Source organism: Lepidochelys olivacea (genome assembly GCF_965140295.1).
Source record: "Lepidochelys olivacea isolate rLepOli2 genome assembly, chromosome: 1".
NCBI lineage: Eukaryota > Metazoa > Chordata > Testudines > Cheloniidae > Lepidochelys > Lepidochelys olivacea.
This window is the reverse complement of record NC_140411.1, coordinates 290,398,364-290,419,432: the sequence shown is the minus strand read 5'-3', so window position 1 is coordinate 290,419,432 and position 21,069 is coordinate 290,398,364. Positions and strand designations below refer to the sequence as shown.

The 21,069-nt window shown below is 41.4% G+C and overlaps 2 protein-coding genes across 11 annotated transcripts in view; one reads left to right on the top strand and one right to left on the bottom strand.

Annotated features, from left to right (window-relative positions):
- The window catches only part of HELB (DNA helicase B), a 38,343-nt gene extending 35,493 nt beyond the window's left edge, over positions 1-2,850 (top strand). For both annotated transcript variants that reach the window (XM_084616402.1, XM_084616401.1), the window contains 2 exons: positions 301-804; positions 1,382-2,850. In XM_084616402.1, the coding sequence (XP_084472528.1) occupies positions 301-804; positions 1,382-1,471 (594 nt within the window). In that variant the 3' untranslated portion in view covers positions 1,472-2,850. The remainder of the gene's footprint in view (positions 1-300; positions 805-1,381) is intronic.
- A 142-nt stretch (positions 2,851-2,992) lies between these two features.
- The window catches only part of GRIP1 (glutamate receptor interacting protein 1), a 556,915-nt gene continuing 538,838 nt past the window's right edge, over positions 2,993-21,069 (bottom strand). For all 9 annotated transcript variants that reach the window (XM_084616426.1, XM_084616431.1, XM_084616424.1 and 6 more), the window contains 3 exons: positions 19,178-19,411; positions 7,209-7,355; positions 2,993-4,294 (listed from right to left, as the gene is read on the bottom strand). In XM_084616426.1, the coding sequence (XP_084472552.1) occupies positions 4,061-4,294; positions 7,209-7,355; positions 19,178-19,411 (615 nt within the window). In that variant the 3' untranslated portion in view covers positions 2,993-4,060. The remainder of the gene's footprint in view (positions 4,295-7,208; positions 7,356-19,177; positions 19,412-21,069) is intronic.

Here is a 21,069-nt window from a genome sequence, read left to right as displayed (position 1 = left end):
CTTGTTTTGTTGTTGTGGACATGGAAATTGAAACAAACTTGAGAGGCCACTGCCATTCCTATGAGAAACTAAAACTTTGAGAATTTAGGCAAAGAAGAATCTCCTTCATTTACAGACTTGTTCAGAATCCTGCCTTCTAGTCCAACTTTGTCTACACACTAGTATGCACCTATGTAAGTAACTTCATGCCCATACTTCCATAGTTAACTGATGGTACTTCTCTAGTAAGCCCTTGTTTCTTGTTATTTTAAATACTTTTAATTTGTTAAGAGTTCTTAAAAATCTCTGTGTGTGTTTCAGGGTTCAGAGGAAAAAACAATTGTCTATGTAGTTGGGAATGCAGGCCCACAGCACTGGCAGCATGTATACACAGCTGTGACAAGAGGACGCTGCCGGGTCTATATTGTGGCTGAACCGACTCAACTCAGGAAAGCAGTTTCTACAAAGAGCTTTCCCAGAAAAACTCGCTTACAACAACGTTTAAAAGAGACCTTTGCAGAAACGAGCGACTTTCCAGAACACATGTCATCTCACCTAAAGGGTTGTTGGCAAAGTCAAGGGCATGATGTTCAACCTGGTCCTATTTCAGTAACTGAGGATATTCCCCTCTCTTCTGTACCTGTTGAAGATGACTTCATTAAAGCAGAAGAGTCTGTAGGTCTTAATGACATACAAACTAATAATGGGCGGTGGAGTACTGCTGAACTGCCCAGTGCAGTTAGTGAGACTCCTGTTAAATCAAATCGATGTAAAAGACAAGGCAGTTTTACAGATCGTTTTGAAAGTCCTTCAAAACTTACCATGGTAAGAAACCCTTTAAAGAGCATTTAAAATAAAACTTTTGCATAGAGCTGGTTGAGAATTCTTCAACTAAACATTTTGGCAGAAAATGCAGTTTCCTCAAAACCGAAACTTTTGGGGGGAACGTATCAGTTTAATTACTCTTTTGTTGGGAAAGTTTCCTCAGGTCTCACATATGGAATGAATGAGAGGATGAAGCTTGTCAGAGTAATTAATGGTTACTGTTTGAACTAGTTATGATCTTAGAAGTAATATTTGATAAATTGTTGTTGATCGCACTGGCTCTTTGACTTGCTCAAAATTGATGGCTATAAACAACAAAAATTGTAGGGGCTGACCTGCTGTGCAAAAACTACATTATTAATATAAACTGTGCCATTTCTTTTATACACATTAAATTCTACTAAAGTCTCTCCTGGGGTTTGCCACTTGTGTATTAGTTTAGAAATTATTTTCAAAAAACACCTCTGTCATCAATGAAAATCTTTTTATGAAAATGATCCTTGTTGCATAGTAACATTTTACTATATTTTAAGTGCTATTTGCAGGCCTCATCGCTCTCTCCCTGTTTGTTTGACAGGTAAATGTAGAAGACTCGCCCCTTGGATCAACCAGACTTCAGAATCTGACTTTGAGGAGCCCAACTCCCAAGCAGCTTTTTGGACCTTAACAATCAAGTACATTAATATGACACTTAAATATGTTATACAACTCCCAATAAGGTATTGGAACAGAGAAATTCTGGAGGATCGGTCTTAATTTTTAAAATACTGTGCAAGTTTTTTTTAGGAGCATCGTTTTTAATATGGACTTTTTATATTCAGAATTTAATTTGTGTTTAGCATAAGATATGGCCAACTTTTTCTTGAATGCTAAGATGTCTGTATATTTTTTTTATTGTAGCTGAACAAATGTCTTTTAATAGACGCTTTGAGGTCCTAAAGATCTGTTCTTCAGAAGAAGGGAATTTCTTGGCCCATAGTATTTAAGCCTATATAAATTGTTGATGCAACACAAAGTATTATGGTTTGATAGTGGCAGTCAGTTCATAACCATGTTAAGTCTTTAGTCAAAATGCATGGTATTACTTATTATGTGTATTTTTCTTCTGTAACCATGTCCTCTACATAACTTCATGGAAGTTTGGGTGTGACAAATAGGTACTAACTAGCATGTTGCCACCATACAGGATCATGAAGTTGAGTCAGATCTTGCTCTGAACAGATTGTAATGAAAAATAGGGCTTTTAAAGTGTGGTCAAGTGCCAAATGTGAATTCCTTTTACTATCCTGGATAATTACTTCGCTTGATAGTCCAGTTTTAAATTTGCACAATTAATATATACTGATATTTGGATGGCTTATATTTGCCTAGCACAGTGGGGTCCTGGTTCATGATGGGGACTCCTACGTTCTGGAATAATACTTTGCATATTTCATCATAGATTATTTAAAATCCCAATATTTAGCTAAAGAGGCTTGCATTTCTTGTCCTAGATACACTTGTGGTAGAAATACTTTCAAAAAACTGAAAAAAGATCCTGAAATGTGATTATCTCTGCAATAGTTTGTAAATATGCTATTTTTTCCTGTTGTCTAATACATACAAATACCATCTCGTTGTTAAGAATATTGTCTTCAAATCACTGTTTATTCCATTTTATACAGTTTTTTCCATACAAATATTTGCAAGTTTGAGTTCCCAAAATCCATACATAGACGATAAATATCATGCTATTAAAGTATTAAATTTGTACAAAAATACTTTACAGTTTAATACTTTATTTTGTTACAAATAAAAATACATATTTAAGTGACTCATGAACTTTGTTTTTACATGATTTGGGGTTAAATTTCATATTGACTGATCTTCTGGCAGTGCTGAAACATGAATGAAACATTACGCTTGTGTGTGCACGGCAGGTAAGCTTGTTCATATAAAGGAAAACAGCATGGGGGGATAGTCTTCCTAAACAATTTATATTGACCCAAAACAAATCTGGTTGTAAGATAGATATGAAGACTCTACAATTAATATACAAATTCAGTATCTTTATATTCACCAAATAACAATAATTACCGATGACAACTTGAATACTGGAACAAATCAAAGCAGCTGCTGGTGAACATTAAAAGCAACTGGCAGTATTTTATTGCTTCAAGGGGGGTGGGCAGGAAAGAATTTGTCATATATTTGTAAAATGTATTTACAATTCCAATTTCTAAAAACTTGTAAGGGTAAATATGAAAATGCTGAAAAAGCCTTTTTTTAATAGACTTCATAAATCTATTAGTAACCCTCAAGAAACTGTTTTATTAGTAAGTAAAGATTTAGATTTGTATGTCCTTGTATGAATCATTCTCATTTAAATGGATTTTACATCAGTCCTCCATTGCTACTAGTAGTTAATATAATATAAACATTTCCACTTGATTTTCTTTAAAAAAAAACCCTTTAATTTGATTTAAATAACTCGTTTAATTTTTATTCAGTAATCCTTCATCAGAAGTTTCCCACTACCTAAAACATCTCTGCTTGAAATGAATCTTACAGTTTCAAGACGCATCCTGTCTAGTACTTCCATTGCATAGGGAATAACGTAACTTCTAATAAAATTGTAGCGCAGTTGGGCAGTAAACTTTACCATGCCACCCTGCAGCTTCCTACGTGCATCTTTGCTAAAACACTTGAACAGCACTTAGTGTGATGGCTGCACCCCTCGTGCTGCAGCACAACCAGTAGAACAATGGTTCACAACACATGACTCTAACCGTATTGGGGCAGCATACCCCTATCTCATGATCCCCTCACTCAGTAGCCAGCTAGCTTTATTAAAAAAACCAAAATCCAGACACCTGTGGAAAAAGACTAATCCTAGTTTTTCTGCTCAAAAACTAATGATGCGGTTAAGACAGGAAGGAGCAGTTCAGTCTCTTTTAAAGGTCTCCCTTCCTGCTACTTCAGGAAAAAAAAAAAAAGTAAGGCCATTAGCCATTTTCTTTACTCAATATCATGATGACTTCTCTGACATCAGGCTTAGTTGGGAATGGCACTACTCAGTGGCCATCACATTAAAAACCAAACTCAGTTTTTAAAGTAATCCATGAAGTAACACAAGCCTTGAGAGGGATAGTTAGACCCTCTGTGCTTTTTAATGCCACATGACATCTGTGCCTCAAGTGTCACAGAAATCTGAAAAGGGGATTTAGCACCATATATTGTCTTTCTTTTCTGAGTGTCCCACTAAAATAACTTGTTGCTATATTGTGTTTGTAGGTTCTCGTGTCTCCACACTAGCAGTATGTCCGGTTTGTTGAAGGAAGGCATTATTTTGGTCATTCCATTCCCCACCTGCTAAAGTTTGTTGATCTGAGGTCATCTTCTGAGAGGCCAGTGGGTTTCTGCTAATAACCAGTTCCAGTTTATTGCCAGATTCTGCTATAAGAGGCACAACTAGACAGCAGTCAAAATCTCTGGTACGAACATGATTTACCTGAAAGATTTAAAGTGTTGGTTTAATTTTATTACTGTTTTAGCTGTAGAAAAGAAAGCAACATAACACAAGTATCTAAAACACAGATGTTATCTAAAATATGACTGGAATATGTTAGTGGCCCTCTACATAAAGTACACAAAACACAGTATGGTTTAAGGAGAACAGAAAACTTTTTTTCTAATTGATAATCATGTCCTAGCATTAACTGCAATATGGTAAATATTGAATAAATATGATTTATTTTTCACTTGCACTAAGTTCACTAATATAAATGTAACAGATGACTTATAACATTTCAGTCCTCTTAAGCAGGTTTTCCCAGAATTGTGTTTGTTGAATACATAAAATATTTATATTGAAAGTGGTCAGAGAGAGAAGTTTAAAAAAAAATTTCCAACCCATTTTAGACTCCAGTTTCAAAAGAAATGTTTGTAGTAAGTTCTGCTTATGTGGTGGTTGATATCTGGTGAGAGCAGGGACTGCACTGATCAGGTCAGTGACTGACTACTCGTTCCTAGATGACATACAGCAATATCTCAAGAACAGTAAGCACCACAAACTGAGGAGGAACATACCACAGGAAAGTTGAAATTTCTGCTCAGTAGTGAGCATTTGTTACTCCCTGGGGGAATTCTGTACCACTGTGCATGTGCAGAATTTATGTCCCCTTCAGATTTCTTTGCTTCCCTGGAGAAAAATGACTTTGATGGGGAAGCAAAGGGAAGCCACCAAAGTGGTCATGTGACCCACCCCAGCAGTATGTTTCAGGTGCCCAGGGCAGCCAGCAGAGAGGTAAACCACTGTGGGGTAGGGGTGGGATTGGGGAAGGCCCATCAGATGGCTCCTAACGTGTGACGGTCAGCTGCTTGTCCAGAGGTGAGCAGATCGAGGGACGTGATCGTCCCCCTCTATTCGACATTGGTGAGGCCTCATCTGGAGTACTGTGTCCAGTTTTGGGCCACACACTACAAGAAGGATGTGGATAAATTGGAAAGAGTCCAGCGAAGGGCAACAAAAATGATTAGGGGTCTGGAACACATGACTTATGAGGAGAGGCTGAGGGAACTGGGATTCTTTAGTCTGCAGAAGAGAAGAATGAGGGGGGATTTGATAGCTGCTTTCAACTACCTGAGAGGTGGTTCCAGAGAGGATGGTTCTAGACTATTCTCAGTGGTAGAAGAGGACAGAACAAGGAGTAATGGCCTCAAGTTGCAGTGGGGGAGGTTTAGGTTGGATGTTAGGAAAAACTTTTTCACTAGGAGGGTGGTGAAACACTGGAATGCGTTACCTAGAGAGGTGGTGGAATCTCCTTCCTTAGAAGTTTTAAGGTCAGGCTTGACAAAGCCCTGGCTGGGATGATTTAATTGGCGATTGGTCCTGCTTTTGAGCAGGGGGTTGGACTAGATGACCTCCTGAGGTCCCTTCCAACCCTGATATCCTATGAAACTACAGCCCACGGGACTGTCCTGCCCAGCTGCTGAGCTCCGGTGGGGGAGGCTGGCCCCTCCCCCGCAGTCTGAGGGTGCAGTGCTGTCAGCGCTCTGGCCCACTGCTCTGGCCAGGCCGGGCAGCTGGCTCTGGCATGGAAAGGGGGCGGGGGGGGGGCGGTTAGGTGGTGGGGGCCAGGCTGTTTGGGGGGCACAGCCTTCCCTACCCAGCCCTCCATATAGTCTTGCAACCCCAATGTGGCCCTCAGGCCAAAAAGCTTGTTCACCCCTGTGCTAGTCCCAGTTGGGCTGGGGAGGATGGGACTTCCTCTTCCCCTGCATAGTAGCTGGGGCCAGATCAGACCCATCCCCAGATTTCTCCCCCAGGTGTGTGTGTGGGGGGGGAAGAGTTTGAAGAGCTTCCTGCACCCATCACTCCTCAACTGCAGGTACAGGGAGCTGCTCCCTCATCTGCCCAACCCCTGGGCATACAGAACCCCTCCTGCCAAACCTCACCCCCCGCCCACATTCAGAACCCTCCCAATGAGCCCCTCTCCCCCTGGACTACCCTGATGAGTCACTGAGCCCTAACCAGCTGCACCTGGATCCCCACTCCTACAGCATCTGGCCCACCACACCCCGACCCCCCCCCACCTCCAGCTGAGCCCCAACCACATTCACCTGGATCCCCCACCATGCAGAGTCCCATTATCATTGCATCCAGATCCCCTCCACCCCCCAGATCCCCCACTGAGCTGCCCGCACCTGGACCCCCCCGCCCACACTAAGCCCCTCCACACTCGGATCCTTCCTGCCCACACCTGGCGCACCTGACACAGAGGGGCAGGGCCTTGTGGTGTTTCTGGGGTGGCCTTGTCATTGCGCTGTGTCAGGGTTGATTAACAAGAGGTGATTCAGGGTTATTACTGAAGTATACAAAAACATGGTTCACCTCACTGCTGAGTCTGTGTCCCGGGGGTGGGGGGGAACTGCACAGTCATCTCCCATCTCTGTGCAGCCAGTGGCCTGTGCTCCCCAATGCCATGCTGGTGCCTCCATTTATTTGACAAATAAAATTTGCAGAATTTTAAAATATGGTGCGCAGAATGCCCTCAGGAGTAATTTGTACACCACCTTGGTGTTTTGAAGTATCTGGCTTTATAGAAACGCTAGCTTAGATATTTTTAGAGTTTAAAATGTATTGGTACAAACTTTTCTCACCTGGAAGTCTGTCTGATTTCCGTTAACTACTATGATGCGGGATAACTGAGAGACACAATATTGTACCAGTAAACATATTTAAAACTCTAAAAAGTTGCACTTATTTTCTAGAGCGTGGTATAAACAGAATACGGGTAATATGGTCATTCCAAACTAGTGACAATAAAACATTATACTATCACATGTACATTTTATATATAAATCCCATACTACACTTACACCTTTTACAAAGTAAACTGTGTACAAAGTATGGATAGTGTTACCTGTAAAAGTCTGTCATATGGCTTCAAACCACCTAGATCCCCAGGTCCAGCTGGTCTAATGTTTTTAACATATACGCCTTTTTCCAACAAACCATCTGAGACACTGAATCCAAAGTCCTCTACGTCTGACTCCTTGTACAAAGTTACCTGTTGAAATAATTTAGAGATAACAAAAGCAAATGATTTTTCCGCATTTCTGTACTGCTGCATACTGTCACAGGTTTTTCTCTCAATGTTTATTTCATACTAGAATGATCATTTGCCTATTATTTTGCATTTCTAATTTGGAATGTCATTTGTGAAGACTTCTTTGGTAAAACTGTGAGGAGAATATTAATGTTTTTGTATACTTCAGTAATAATCCTGAATCACCTCTTGTTAATCAACTTTTTTACCCTGACTTAGCCTTTTTCTTTTTCTCATCTTATTCTCTGATTGCCCAGATCATTAGATACATGAATTAGAATGCTTTGCTAATCAGTTTTTGTTATGTACTCAGCACCTTTAAGATGTAGTACTTGGGTGTTGGCTAAATAAATGTGTGGTGTCATTTGTTTTGATAGTTTTTAACTATCCCTCTATTATTAACTTCAAGAAATTCAGTGTGAGTGATTAATGGTTCGAGTTAAAAGTTCGAGTTCTCCCTGACCGAGGAGGGGAAAACAGTGGCAAGAGCCGCCTTACAGGCAGCTTCTGGATGCAGCTGATTCTGCAGCCAGACCTATGGCCACAACAGTGACCGTGCACAGAAGCTCATGGTTGCCGTTGTCAGGTTTTCCCCAAGAGGTACAACAAACCCTCCAAGATCTCCCTTTTGAAGGGTCCATGCTCTTTTGGGAGCAAACCAATGCTAGGCTCCATGGCTTTAAGGACTTTGTGACCTTGAAATCCCAGGGGCTATATACTTCAGCAGTATCCAGGAAGAATTACAGGCCCCAGCAGATTCTGTTACTTTGCCCAGCCAGAGGCAGAAGCAGGCATAGATCTCCTTCGCCAGCCTCAGCAGGGCCGATGCACATCGCCTCCAGACTCTCGGCTCGAAACACTCATTTTGATTAGATGCTTGAGGTCGACATCTCAATCCTCACAATATCAAATCCATTTACTCAGTTTTCAAACCATCTGTCCCACTTCTTCAGTGCCTGCACCCACATTACTTCAGACTGTTGGGTTCTTAGCTCAATAAAAGTGGGATATACCTTCCAGTTTTTGTCTACCCTGCCTTACCCTCTTCCCCCCAGACCCTTTTCATGAGCAAATGAAAGGAGGTCCAATCCCTCCTTCAGGTGGGAGCCATAGAAGAGATTCCACATCACTATTCCCATTACTTCCTAATCCCGAAACCCAAGGATGTTCTCAGATGTATTCTAGATCTGTGTGGTTTCAACCACTATCTCAAGAACTTAAAGTTGCACATGGTCTCCCTAGCTTCCATCATTCCCTCCTAGATCTGGAGGATTGGAATGCTGACCTCAATTTAAAGGATGCATACTTCCACATATCAATTTTCCAAGGCCAGAGAAGGTTTCTAAGATTTGTCGTGAACCAGGTACGTTACCAGTTTGCAGTGCTCCCATTTGGCCTGTTGGCTACCTCACAGGTTTTCACCAAATGTTTCAGCTTTTCTCAGGAAACAGGGAGTGTATATCTTCCAGTACCTCAATGACTGGCTAGTCAAAGGCCAGTCCAGAGCTTAGGTGGAATCCAACATCCATCTCATCCAATTGACCTTCTTGGCTCTAGGCCTACTGATAAACACACAGAAATCCACTCTTATCTCAGTGCAGAGGACAGAGTTCATAGGTGTGGATTTCGACTCCATCCAGGCTTCTGGAAGACCAATTTTGGGCAATTCAGTCTTGATAAGATCCCTTCACACTCATCCAATCACAACAGCTCGAAAATGTCTGAGTCTTCTGGGTCACATGGCGTCATGCACTTACACGGTTTAACACGTGAGACTGCGTCTCAGACCTCTCCAAGCCTGGCTGGACAGTATGTTTACCTTTGTGGCATCATCTGGACGGGCGTTCACCATCCCTGCTCAAGTCCTCAGTTCACTGACTTGGTGGCTGAACCACCGTGTGGTCTGTGTGATAATGCCCTTTTTGCGGCCCCCAACCATCGATGTCTCTAGTCTCTGACGTGTCAGCGCTGGGTTGGAGAGCCCAGTTGGGGTCCTTCAGGACTCAGCTCCTCTGGAAACCATAGATCTTATCTCTTGATATCAATGTCAGAGAGCTCAGGGCAGTCCATCCTCTTAGACTGCTCCTGCTGCCGCTACACTCGGACCTGATCTCCCACGATCACAGTTGGTACTCCATCTGAACCTCCGCTCTCTTCATTTGACAGCCTGTAAGCTCCATAGCTGAATCTTGAGGAGCAAGTTTGCTCGGAGCAAGTCTGTAGAGTCCTGCTAGGCAGTAGAAAACCACTTACCTTGCAAAATGGAAGTGATTCTCCATCTTGTCCTCCCAGTGCGGAGTTCTGCCCAGGCAATCCTCATTGCAATTCATATTGGAGTATCTTTTGCTTCTGAAATAACAGGGTTTGGTTGTGTCTTCAGTCACCTAGCAGCCATTTCAGCATTCCATCCCTGGGTTGACAACCAGTCTGTCTTTTTTGCACAAGATGGTTATCCGTTTTCTTAAAAGGCCTGGAGAGATTAGACCACCAGGTAAGCAAGTCGATTCCTCTCTGGAACTTAAATCTCATCTTGTGAAAACTTACTGGTCCGCTGTTCGAGCTTCTGGCAATATGCTCATTAGTGCAGCTCTCCTGGAAAGCGGCCGCCTTAGTGGCCATCACCTGGGCCAGACGCATTTTGGAGATCTGTGCCCTCACATCAGAACCCCCGTAAATGATCTTCAAGGATACGGTGCAGTCAAGCAGTCTTTCTACCAGCTGCAAGTGAACAAAGAGGAACAGCACCTACACTCCGTGGATGTTAGATGTGTCCTGGCATTCTGCATACAAAGAACCAAACTGTTTTGCAGATCAACCCATTTCCTTCCCATCTCCACCCAGAGGATTTCACCCTGGATTACATCATGCATGTTACAAGCTGGCCGGTGTTCCGCCTCCAGCTAACCTGACTGCTCATTCCACAAGATCGCAAGCCTCCTTGGCCGCCTTCCTAGCTCAAGTCCTTATTCAGTACATCTACAGGGCAGTAACCTGGTCTTTGGTGCAGATTCTCGATGCTCTATGCCATCACATAGCAGGCCAGAAATGATGCCAATTTCAGCCACACAGTCTTGCAGTCAGCTTCTTCTTGAATTCCAAACCCACCTCCCATATAACTGCTTGGGAGTAGACTACATTGGAATGGACATACGCAAGCACTCGAAGAAGAAAAACTGTTACTAACCTTTCTGTAACTGTTGTTCTTTTAGATGTGTTGCACAGACCCACCCTCTGTCCCCTCTTATTGGAGTCAGACAATAAGAAACTGAGGGGGGTGCAGGGTCGGCAGGGCTCTTTATACTGGTGCTATGAGTGCGCAGTACTAGAGGGCTCTGGAGCCAACACGACGGATACTACTAGGAGTAAAAATTCTAGTAACTGTGCTCGGGGCATGCACACCTACATTGGAATGGACATGTGCAACCCATCTAGAAGAACAACAGTTACAGAAGGTTAGTAACTTTTTTTTATGCTGCATCTTAATGGGTCTTTTTAAATGGTCCTCAGCTAACTCAACTGAGATATCATCATTGAAAAAAACCACACATTCTTTTTGCCCATCAAGCCGCAGGCTTAGAGACCATCTCCTCCCTTCCCTCACTCTCCTGCAGGGAAGTACACTACTACAGGACCAGCACAAAATCTCAAAGCCTAAAATATTTTTCTTTTGCAGTGAAGTATACCCTTTTGCCCTTCATCATTGTGTAAGATGTGATCTTAAATCTTCCAGATAAACGTATAGTACTAAATACTACAAATAATTCTGTTCCTCCACTCGTATCATTACTTATCACACCTCAGATTTCACAGACAGCAGGAGTGGTGGAAAGGCATTTCAGGTATTGCTAAATGTATAGTCTGATTAAGAATAAAACAGATTTAGTATGTACTGACAACTTGATATATAAGGAGGAGTCCCGAAAACTCCTCCAGAAATCTGTTATTGACAGACTTTTGGTTGTTATATGGCAGTTATGTCTGATTGTTTTGATCTCAAGTATATTTCCAGCTGTTATTAGCACTAAGCCATTCTAGCAAGGCTAGAAAATAAAGGAAGAAAATATTTTTCAGACAGATTTTTTTGTGTACTTTTTCTGTGAGAAGAAAATAATTAGTGCTGGACCAAGACACGTTCTCTTTAAATGAGCTCCCTTCTCTCCACTCCACATGAAACATTGCTATCCCTTTTTAGTGAACTGCTCATCTGAGAAATCTTCACACAAATTCAATGTAAAAAAATGCATTGCAGGGTCCAACACCAGTTGAAACTCAAAAATGCCTTATAGTGTTCCAGAAAAGATGGTACAGTCTTTGAAGGCAGCTCTTTTCCTTTCAGGAGCTAAAGTGGAACCAAATCCCTCCTTTGATTAGCAAGTGAGAATTAGCACAGAGAACACACACACATTCTGTTCTATAGGTCTGTAGGAATTTCCATACTGGATCAGGGCAGGGTTCTTCTACTCCAGTATCCTGCCTTTGACAGTGGCCAGCACCAGATGCTTCAGAGGAATGTGCTAGAAACTTCACTGTGTAACATTCCGCCCATATGGATAGCTCCTTCCCAACTCTGCATGAGAATTTATATCCCTTATGATTTATCCTACCTAACTGTTGGCGCTCTCCATAGCCTATGTTCCTCATTATGCTAACAGGACACCTCCACTATATCAAAATAGCCAAAGAACAGGAAATCTTAACTTCCTTGTAACAGAAACTGACTGTTTTGGGGTATGTTTAGGTCCGTAGAAGAACCAATTTCAGGCGTTGATTTGATTGCTTATAGCTAAATGAACTAACTGCTGAGCAAAAAAACCCAACACATTCCACACAGTGATATAAGGTGTGGCAACTAACAGTGTAAAGGTGCTGCTCCCTGTACTATATTTGTAATTGGGGATTGAATAGTGAGGGGTTTTTTTAATCTATTGTGTCTGTTGGTGTTGCTATTTTAGGCCCCTATTCAGGAAAATATTGAAGCAGGTACTTAAGTCTGGTTAACCTTAATGGGACATAAAAACATACCTAAAATTAAGGCAGTGCACTGAATTGGTTCCATAATTTTGAATTTCATAGATTTTTTTTTTTAAGCTCAGAAGAGGGACTATTAGATCTTCTAGTCTGATCGTTATAACATGGGTCATAGAATTCCTTGATTGACTAAAGCACCCCTTTGTGAAAAGCATCTAGTCTTGATTGACTAAAGCACCCCTTTGTGAAAAGCATCTAGTCTTGATTGACTAAAGCACCCCTTTGTGAAAAGCATCTAGTCTTGATTTGAAGGCTTCAAGAGATGGAGAATGCACCACTTCCCTTGGTAGTTTTGTTTCAATGATTAATCATCCTCCTGGTTACAAAATTGTTCCTTTTTTCTAATTTAATTTTTTTCTGGCTTTAATTTCCAGACATTGGTTCTTAGTATGCCGTTCTGTAGTTCAGGAACTCCCAAAATTCTGTGATGGCATTTTTTTGGTTCTTGCATCATACTATCACAGAAATACCAAGGTCAAGACTGCAGTGGCAACATTAGCAAAAGACATGCATGCATCTAATGAAGTGAGCTGTAGCTCACGAAAGCTTATGCTCAAATAAATTTGTTAGTCTCTAAGGTGTCACAAGTACTCCTTTTTCTTTTTGCTAATACCATTGGAATGGATTTCCTTTTTCAAGGATACATCCAACAGAAGGGATTTTGAAGCTTCCTTGGCTACTCTCTGGGCATCCCCAGCAGTGACCTGCTTTGCAAGAGCCACAGTGACCTGGCTGGATGACCTAACGGCCCTAGACAAGAACTATCCTGACCTCGGGGAACTGGATCAGACAGCAAAAACAGAGATGGCAGCACCATCTTTTAAGAGCTCACTATGACAACAGGCTGTGCTCTGGCCTGATTTTGAATCAGGAGACCATGTTTTTAGGATCTGGTTTTGGAACCTCCACTGCATCCTCCAGTGAGAGAGGCCATCCTTCACCAACATCCCATCCTCCATTCAGACACTGGCAGTCTCTAGCCGGCAGCTTGGCTGTTGAGAGGGAAGCGCTAATTTCCCTTGGATTATCCTCCGAAGTGATTCTGCTGACCTCCAGAAGAACTTTAATGCTAAAGACCTATTCTTCCATCTGGGAACAGTACAGTTAATATCAAGAAAACAACAGAAACCCCAAGGACACTGATCTCACAGCTCTGCAGGACAGTATAGAAAAGGGACTTCAGCCCAGCACTATATATAAGGTGTCCACCATAAGTGTTTTGCACACAGGGTCCTTGGTCTGTTTAGTTGACAATCCTTAAGTTTGAAGATTTCTTAGAGTGGTCAGAGCAGCTAGATTTGCAGTCAGAACAACCTTTCCTAAGTGGGGCCTGCCACTTGTGCTAAAAGCCCTAACTTCCCACCCTTTGCTGCAGTGACAACACTCACATCATTCTAACTGTCTATCAAAACCTGCTGTTTGGTCACTCTCATGTCTACGAGCTGAGTCTTGGAGTCAGCAGTTCTATCTATCCGTGGTGTTTTTCAATGACAAGATGGTTCTAAGGGTGCTAGGACCTCTTACCAAAAGTGAATTGATCTTTCCATGCTTCATCAGGAACAGTGCTTTCATCATTCTGTCCAAATCCACAGCACCCTACTGAAAAGCTGTGGGATAATCTGGACCAAGGCAGAGCACTAAAGATATACCTCAAGCACACTGAATTGACAAAGCTGATCTGTCATCTTATTTGTGTTCTTTGACTCAAAGGGCCAAGGTCTTCCCACTATCCCTGGCAGATAGATTAAATTATGCATTCTGGAGGCATACAAGGCATCAGCCCAACCTAGTCCTGAAGAAAGCAGAGCATGCTCTACAAGATCTCTAGGAAGATAAAGTACAAGATTTTTCTGCACATGGAGGAAGTCTGTAGGGCAGCAATATGGTTGCCCATCAACATATTTATTAAATATTACAAGGTGAACTTTCTGTCCTCTGCAGAGGCCTTCTTTGAAAGGAAAGTAGTGCATGTAGGGACCAAAGAAAACACCACCACCACCACAACAACAAAATACCCAAACCTGTGCCATTCAGGGATTTACTTCAGAAGGGAGATTTCTCTATTTCAGTCTGTTTCTTTATCTGTAGCTATTTAATATTTGCTGCTTGCAACTTCCCCATGAAGGTTAAAGGATTGGAAAACATGCCTTATAGTGATAGAAGCCACTGCTTAAGCTGACGCTTAATCTGTTTATTTTATCAAAGAGAAGGTTAAGGGGTGACTTGATCCCAGTCTGTAAGTACGTACATGTGCAACAGAAATTTGATAATAAAAAGCTCTTCAATCTTGCCAATAGAGGTATAACATGACCAATGACTAGAAGGAGAAGCTAGACAAATTCAGACTAGAAATAAGGTGCATATTTTTAATAATGAGGGTGCTTAATCATTGGAGCAATTTACCAAGAGTTGTGGTGAATTCTCCATCCCTGGACACTTAAATCAAGATTGGATTGATTTTTTTTTTTTAGAGATGCTTCAACTCAAACACAGGTCTTGGACTTGAAGCAGGCATTAATACTGGGAAGTTCTATGGGTCTTGGGTATACAGAGGCTTGGCAGGATTCAGTTTAAATCAATAGATGTTGGTAAATGTCAATTTCAGCTGACACTGAAATTGATGGGGGTGGGGAATGCATCTGTAACAGTCTGCATGAGAGCAGCCTCCCACTCCCACCCCATGCACCTGTAGACATCAGGTGTCACTGATCCTACAGCAGCACAGGAAGCCCTCTGCAGCTGTGCTGTCACAGCCCCACTCATTCACCACCTGAGAGTGCCAGTTCTCTGCTCTGCCTTGCCAGGCCTGCACCCTTCCCTACAACTTGCACCTGCTGGGATGAGGTGTCACCAGCCGTGCAGAGAGCCTTCTACAGCCCCACTCTCACGACCCCACTTGCTTGTTCACCAGCCAAGAGTGAGGGGCCAGCCCCAGGCAGGAGCTGTTTAGCAGTGGGGTGGCCTTCCCCCTGGTGGGGGGATCCTCCTCCTCCTCCTTGCAGTCCTGGCTAGGGGTCTCTACTCCATCAGGCCTAGCCTCTTTTGCACCTAGTTGTCTTGGGCCTCCTCAGCTATGCAGTTTGCATGCCATTTAGTCTATCGCACATAATTTACAGTTTGTTATTAAGATTACTGTTACTAATCATATTCAAAGACTTTGTGCATTGCTTTTGGAATGACTCTTCTGGAGGGAAGCCGGAGAAGGGGGGGGGGCACAGCCATAGCTTGTTCAGATCCAAATACAAGAACCATCTTTTTACCTTCTCCCCATTAACAACATCAACTCACAATTAGAGTGGGTGAAAGCTAAAGAGAAAACAAACATGTATATATTGGGGGTGGGATGAAAATATTGCCAGTTAGGGAACACTCAGTGCCATCTTTAATTATTACCTTTAGCTTAGATAGCATTGGGGTGGAAAAGCTCAATATGGCTCATTCCTCCAGATCCTGATTCTTCTGTCTCTATGAATGGAGAAATGTCTCTAATGAGTTTGATCTCCGCTCTGTTCCTAGCTTATTTGGTATGCTAACTCCTGGATCAGTTTCAGTTCTTTTTTGTCAAAGGAAATGAACCATCAGGGAGACTCTGAACCTTATTTACTTTGCCTTCTGTATTTGCATAAGGCTATAGTTGGAGTTTTTCAAGTCAAAGATGGTGGTTCTATTTTCTGTTTCAATATTCTTCCATTGAACACTTAATAAGTACAGCTTACTTCAGGGCTGATTTGTACTTTCCCTCCCTCCCCTTTATTCATGATAGTGGGGGGGAAAAAAGTAGAGCAATACTTTTCCCATCAAAACAATGTTATTACTGGAAAAAACACCTTTGTTATAGTCACGTTTTGTTTTATTGCACTGCTGCATAGCAAAGCCAATAAATATCATCAGTGAAAACCACTGGTTCTGGGTGGAGAATCATTCCTATAATTCTTCTATTTACCCTCAGCATGGTTTGATTAATATATATGGGTAGGAATAGTGAATTTAAGTATGTTACCTAGCACCCAATATTCTGTATATGTCTTATGACTGCATTTTTCAAGCCCAAAAGAGAAAAATCTCTCCCTGGGGAATTTTCATCTTCTGTTGCAATCCAGAACTTTGAGATAAAATATCTCAAATTTTAAAATAACCACTTGGCTGCCCTTTTCCTTTTGTTACCCTCACAGCACTTTACAGTAGGTTCTTGGGCCAAAGGATTTTACCATTAAAAATATAAATAGCCTCCCCCTTTTTAAACCGGCTAGTAGCGCCACAAACTTCTGAAACACAGCAAATGTTTCCTACAAAAACACCTGTTGCTACAGAGTATTCATGTCAAACATCTTTATGCCAGATGCTATTTTGTTCTGGAATCCAACACTTTTGGCGATTGTGCTACATTCCAACCCTTTGGTGTTCCTTTCCCCACTCCCTTTAAAAGCTGAGAATGTTTCTAGTATATTTTTCTCTCAATGGTATAAATAAAAAGTGATCTGTACCTAGGATCACTGAACTAATGGGTACAATCACAGCAGAAAGAGAAATCAGCAGGTTCATTGCTACGTAAAATGAAATACATGGAACCAGATTAAGAGAATTGAGAAAATTAATGATTTACAAAAACAAGTGTGACAAAATAAAAAAGGATAGCACGTGATGTTAAGACTAAGGTTTTCGCTGGGTCCCTATTGCCTTGGGTGGACTATATTGCAGGATCCGGTCCTTGGAAGTTTTTACAAAAATACAAGATAAACATTTTAGGAGGGAGATTGACTTGTAAATTTTGAGAGGGGGTGGGATGAGATAATCTTGACAGAAGAGGTAGATAGTACTAGGAAACTCAACAACTTCATTTCTGTGCAGAGTAGAAAAACATTCAGTTAGTCTGTCTCCTTTCAGAGAATGTAAGAGTTACAACAATAAAAAAAATAGCAGCTGAAGAGAGAGAAGGATGAAGGACAGGGACTTAGAGGTAGCAAATGGAATTGAACATCCAATAGCAGAAATCTGACTCAGCAGCATGATAAAACAAATTTGTCATTGAAAAGGAGGAAAGGCAGGTTTTTATACCCTACAGAAGAAAACAGCCTTTTTGCTTGATGGGAAAAGACCTTAAGGATCCCTTCAATGTAGCTTTATTCTCTGTCTCACATTAACTGGACAGCTGTAAAAAGTACAGTCTTCAAGAATTTTGAAGTCCACCAATCATTTCACATCAAACTGAGAATCAAATGATTTCTGGAATGAGCATGTATTAAGCTAACTGATCCCACTGATTGATTACAGTGGCAATTAACTCCTCTTCCAAATAACAGATCCACTGGCAGCCGCTATCTGGGAACATTTAATTTGGTACAAGCTAGGGCTGTGAGAGACATGGAGGTTCAGTACAGGAATAGAAACCTGCATGACTGTGTGCAGAGATTAGATGCAAATCAACATGTGCAAATTCTCTATCAGGTTTGAGACTGATGGCTTTTAACCTCTCATGAGGAATTCCTTCATAAACTGGCTCCTTCAGTCAAGGGGAGACCCCCCTCCCTCCTTACCTTAGATGCCTCCGAGGGAAGGAAACATCCCAAAGCTTGAGGGGGAGTACAGGAGAGTCACTGGATTCCCACCAAAGTTTCACAAACTTCTGGAAACACTGGTTGCAGTTCGTAGACACATCATACTTTAGGTTCAATAGAGCAGACTTGAAGTTTATGATGAGTATTTTGGACAGCTTTACCAAAGACTGCCTTCAGCTGCACAGTCACCTTTCTGCCACAGGGCATGTCTATGAATACCTGTCCCCAGGAAATGAAAAGCTAACCTGTTTTATATAAACCACATTTCCTAGACTTTTGCGAACTTAACACCATTAATTTGGCCTTGAATGGGGACTGGGAGTGGCTGGTTCACTACAAAAGCAATTTTCCCTCTCCTGGTATTGACACCTCCTCATCAATTACTGGGAGTGGACCACATCCACCCTGACTGAATTGGCCTTGTCAACAGTGGTTCTCCACTTGTAAGGTATCTCCCTTCTTTTCAGGTGCCAGTGTATATATTTATGCCTGTATCTGTAATTTTCACTCCATGCATCTGAAGAAGTGGGTTTTTTACCCACAAAAGCTTATACCCAAATAAATCTGTTAGTCTTTAAGGTGCCACTGGACTGGTTGTTTTTGTGGATTCAGACTAATGCATCTGATACTATTTCCTGGACTGAAGATTATTTTATCCCTCTCACAGAAAAGGAATCCCAATGTGTTGAGTGGCAACTGTGAATGTTTAACCTCTGTCCTATAGATTTCAAGTTGGTCGTCTATCAAGTACACGTTAGCCTATGTTAATCTGAAGAAGGAAACAACTAAAACAGTGTAATATGTTGCAAAGCAACTATGGGAGCCACAAGCCATTGTGCATAGATTTCTAAAGAAATATATTTTCTGCAAATTAAACTTTGTTGTCTTAATAAATACATTGTGCAGAGATGAATGATCACTGTTGTCAAATCAAATTATTAGCAGATTCTCCTTGGAAAAGAGCAGTATCCACTGAGGATATGTTTTAAAAGCGAACAGCAAATGACAATGCATCTTACTCAATTTGTTCCCCCATAAAAATATATCATTAGTGTATTGCAAGAAGTAATATATACAGCCCCAAAAGCCTGTATATGGGATCATTATGAAAAGTACTTAATATATCACACATAATTAGATTCCCTATGCTGCATGCATTAATCCAAAGCAAGGATTGCTGCTAAAATAAAAATTACAGACCTTGTGTAACTCAACAGGCGTTGGTGACATGATTTCTTTCATTTCCTGTTTAATTTTTCTCAAAACCACAGACTTTCTCCCCACATCTGATGGCAGCGTGTTACTGCGGGTAGCCTGGCTGTAATGTGGCCTCACATTGCTTCTTTCCTGGAAACTGGCTTGTCTTCCCAGTTGGCTGCGAGGCTGTGGATTTTCATGATTCAAGCTCATTGTACTTCCTGACATAATTGTTGCCTACAGCATTAACAAACAGGTTTTGGTTTTTTTTTAATTTATAACTTGGATTAAAGAAAGGGTTACTTTATAACACTAGGCACAATTCTCTAATCTCTTGTCAAACCAAAATCACTTCAGGGCACAGCAAAAGGAAGGAGGATAGACATACAAACTGGTTGTAAATCACTAAAAAAAAAAAAGCCCAACCGTGAGCAAAACGTTTTCAGATGACATTTTAAACCAAAATGCCAAAGAAAGCATTAAAACTTCTATTTTTATGAAGCCAAACACCCTGAAAGACTGAACAGTACAACTGTTTACTTACACTGAAGATATTTTTAAAATAAAATGACAGCCAAATTCTGGAACATTAGCTTGCCCTAGAACTTGAACAAAAGAAGGCATTTACTCTAGTGGCATATACAGATTACAAGGAAAAATACGTGAGCCGGCAAAGTGTGAAGGCAACCCTAGAACCAGCACTGCTTTTGATGGTGACTAGACACTGCCACAGAACAGCAGATCATTTAGAGTAGCTGCTTGAGAAGAAGCCGAATATAATAATCATGCGGTAGCAGTAACTTTCCCAAGTACCACCGGCATATGTGAAGAGATACAAAGCTGTGTCTCCTGCATCAGTTTCATTCTCCCAGGAACAGTAACCTTCTCACTTGTAATATTGCTGTGGATTCAAAGGGTGAAAACCTGGATCCACTGAAGTCAAAGGCAAAACTCCCACTTCATCCCTAGGGTAGAATAGCTTAATATCAACAAATATCAATATAGAGGAGGAATTGTTTCCTCTGTGTTGTGGAATGTAAAAATCTAATCTGATGCCCTTAGACATTCAGTTTTACTTTCTGCAAGCACTGGGGGTACGGGTTGTAACCACTGCCAGGGCAGGGATTTTGATGAGGAATGGAGTCTCCTCTTAGATTAGGGAAGAAAAGTCACAACTCAAGGGGGCAGAGGATGCAAATAGCCCTCCCCAAATACGGGGAACTGAGAAAAAAATCAGATACGTTTTTGAGTAGAACCACTGGTTCTGGTGATGGATTCTGTGCTGCCCATGTTCCCGTCAGCACCAGCACTGCCTTAATTATGTGACAGTACTATGGTTGTAACAGCTTCCCAACACATTAAGCGTGACTTATGATGCTCCCTTGTGAGACAGCAGCAGCAAGACGACGTGATAAAGTGTATTTCACCTTGTTGTTTGGCTGAAGACCTTGAAATGAGCAATGAGAAGGGAGTCCTAATGAAGGAAGTAGGGACAGTACTTTAAAAACAGATACAGCCCATCTTAGCCTTCTGGTGCAAAAAGACATCTTGTCATCCATTGGGAATCTACTTCTATATTGTTATGTGGACAGATGTCTGTTCAGAATTGCGCTGGCCATACAATTACATATAGTGATAGCAGTAAAGCACTCAACTACAGTTTTGATTTTTAATTTTTAAATGGATGGTCAAAACTGTAAGAATGTCAATTTGTTGAAATATCCATTCCTGTTATCTATTTCCATACCCTTTTACTGTGCTCTGAATAATGAAAATCACAAGAGAACCCTGTGGTACCATGCCATAGATAACCACAGAATTAAACTACCGGTAAACTGACATTAGCTTTTCTCTTAATTTCTCTGTCTTGTAATTACAAGTATTTCAGAACCACA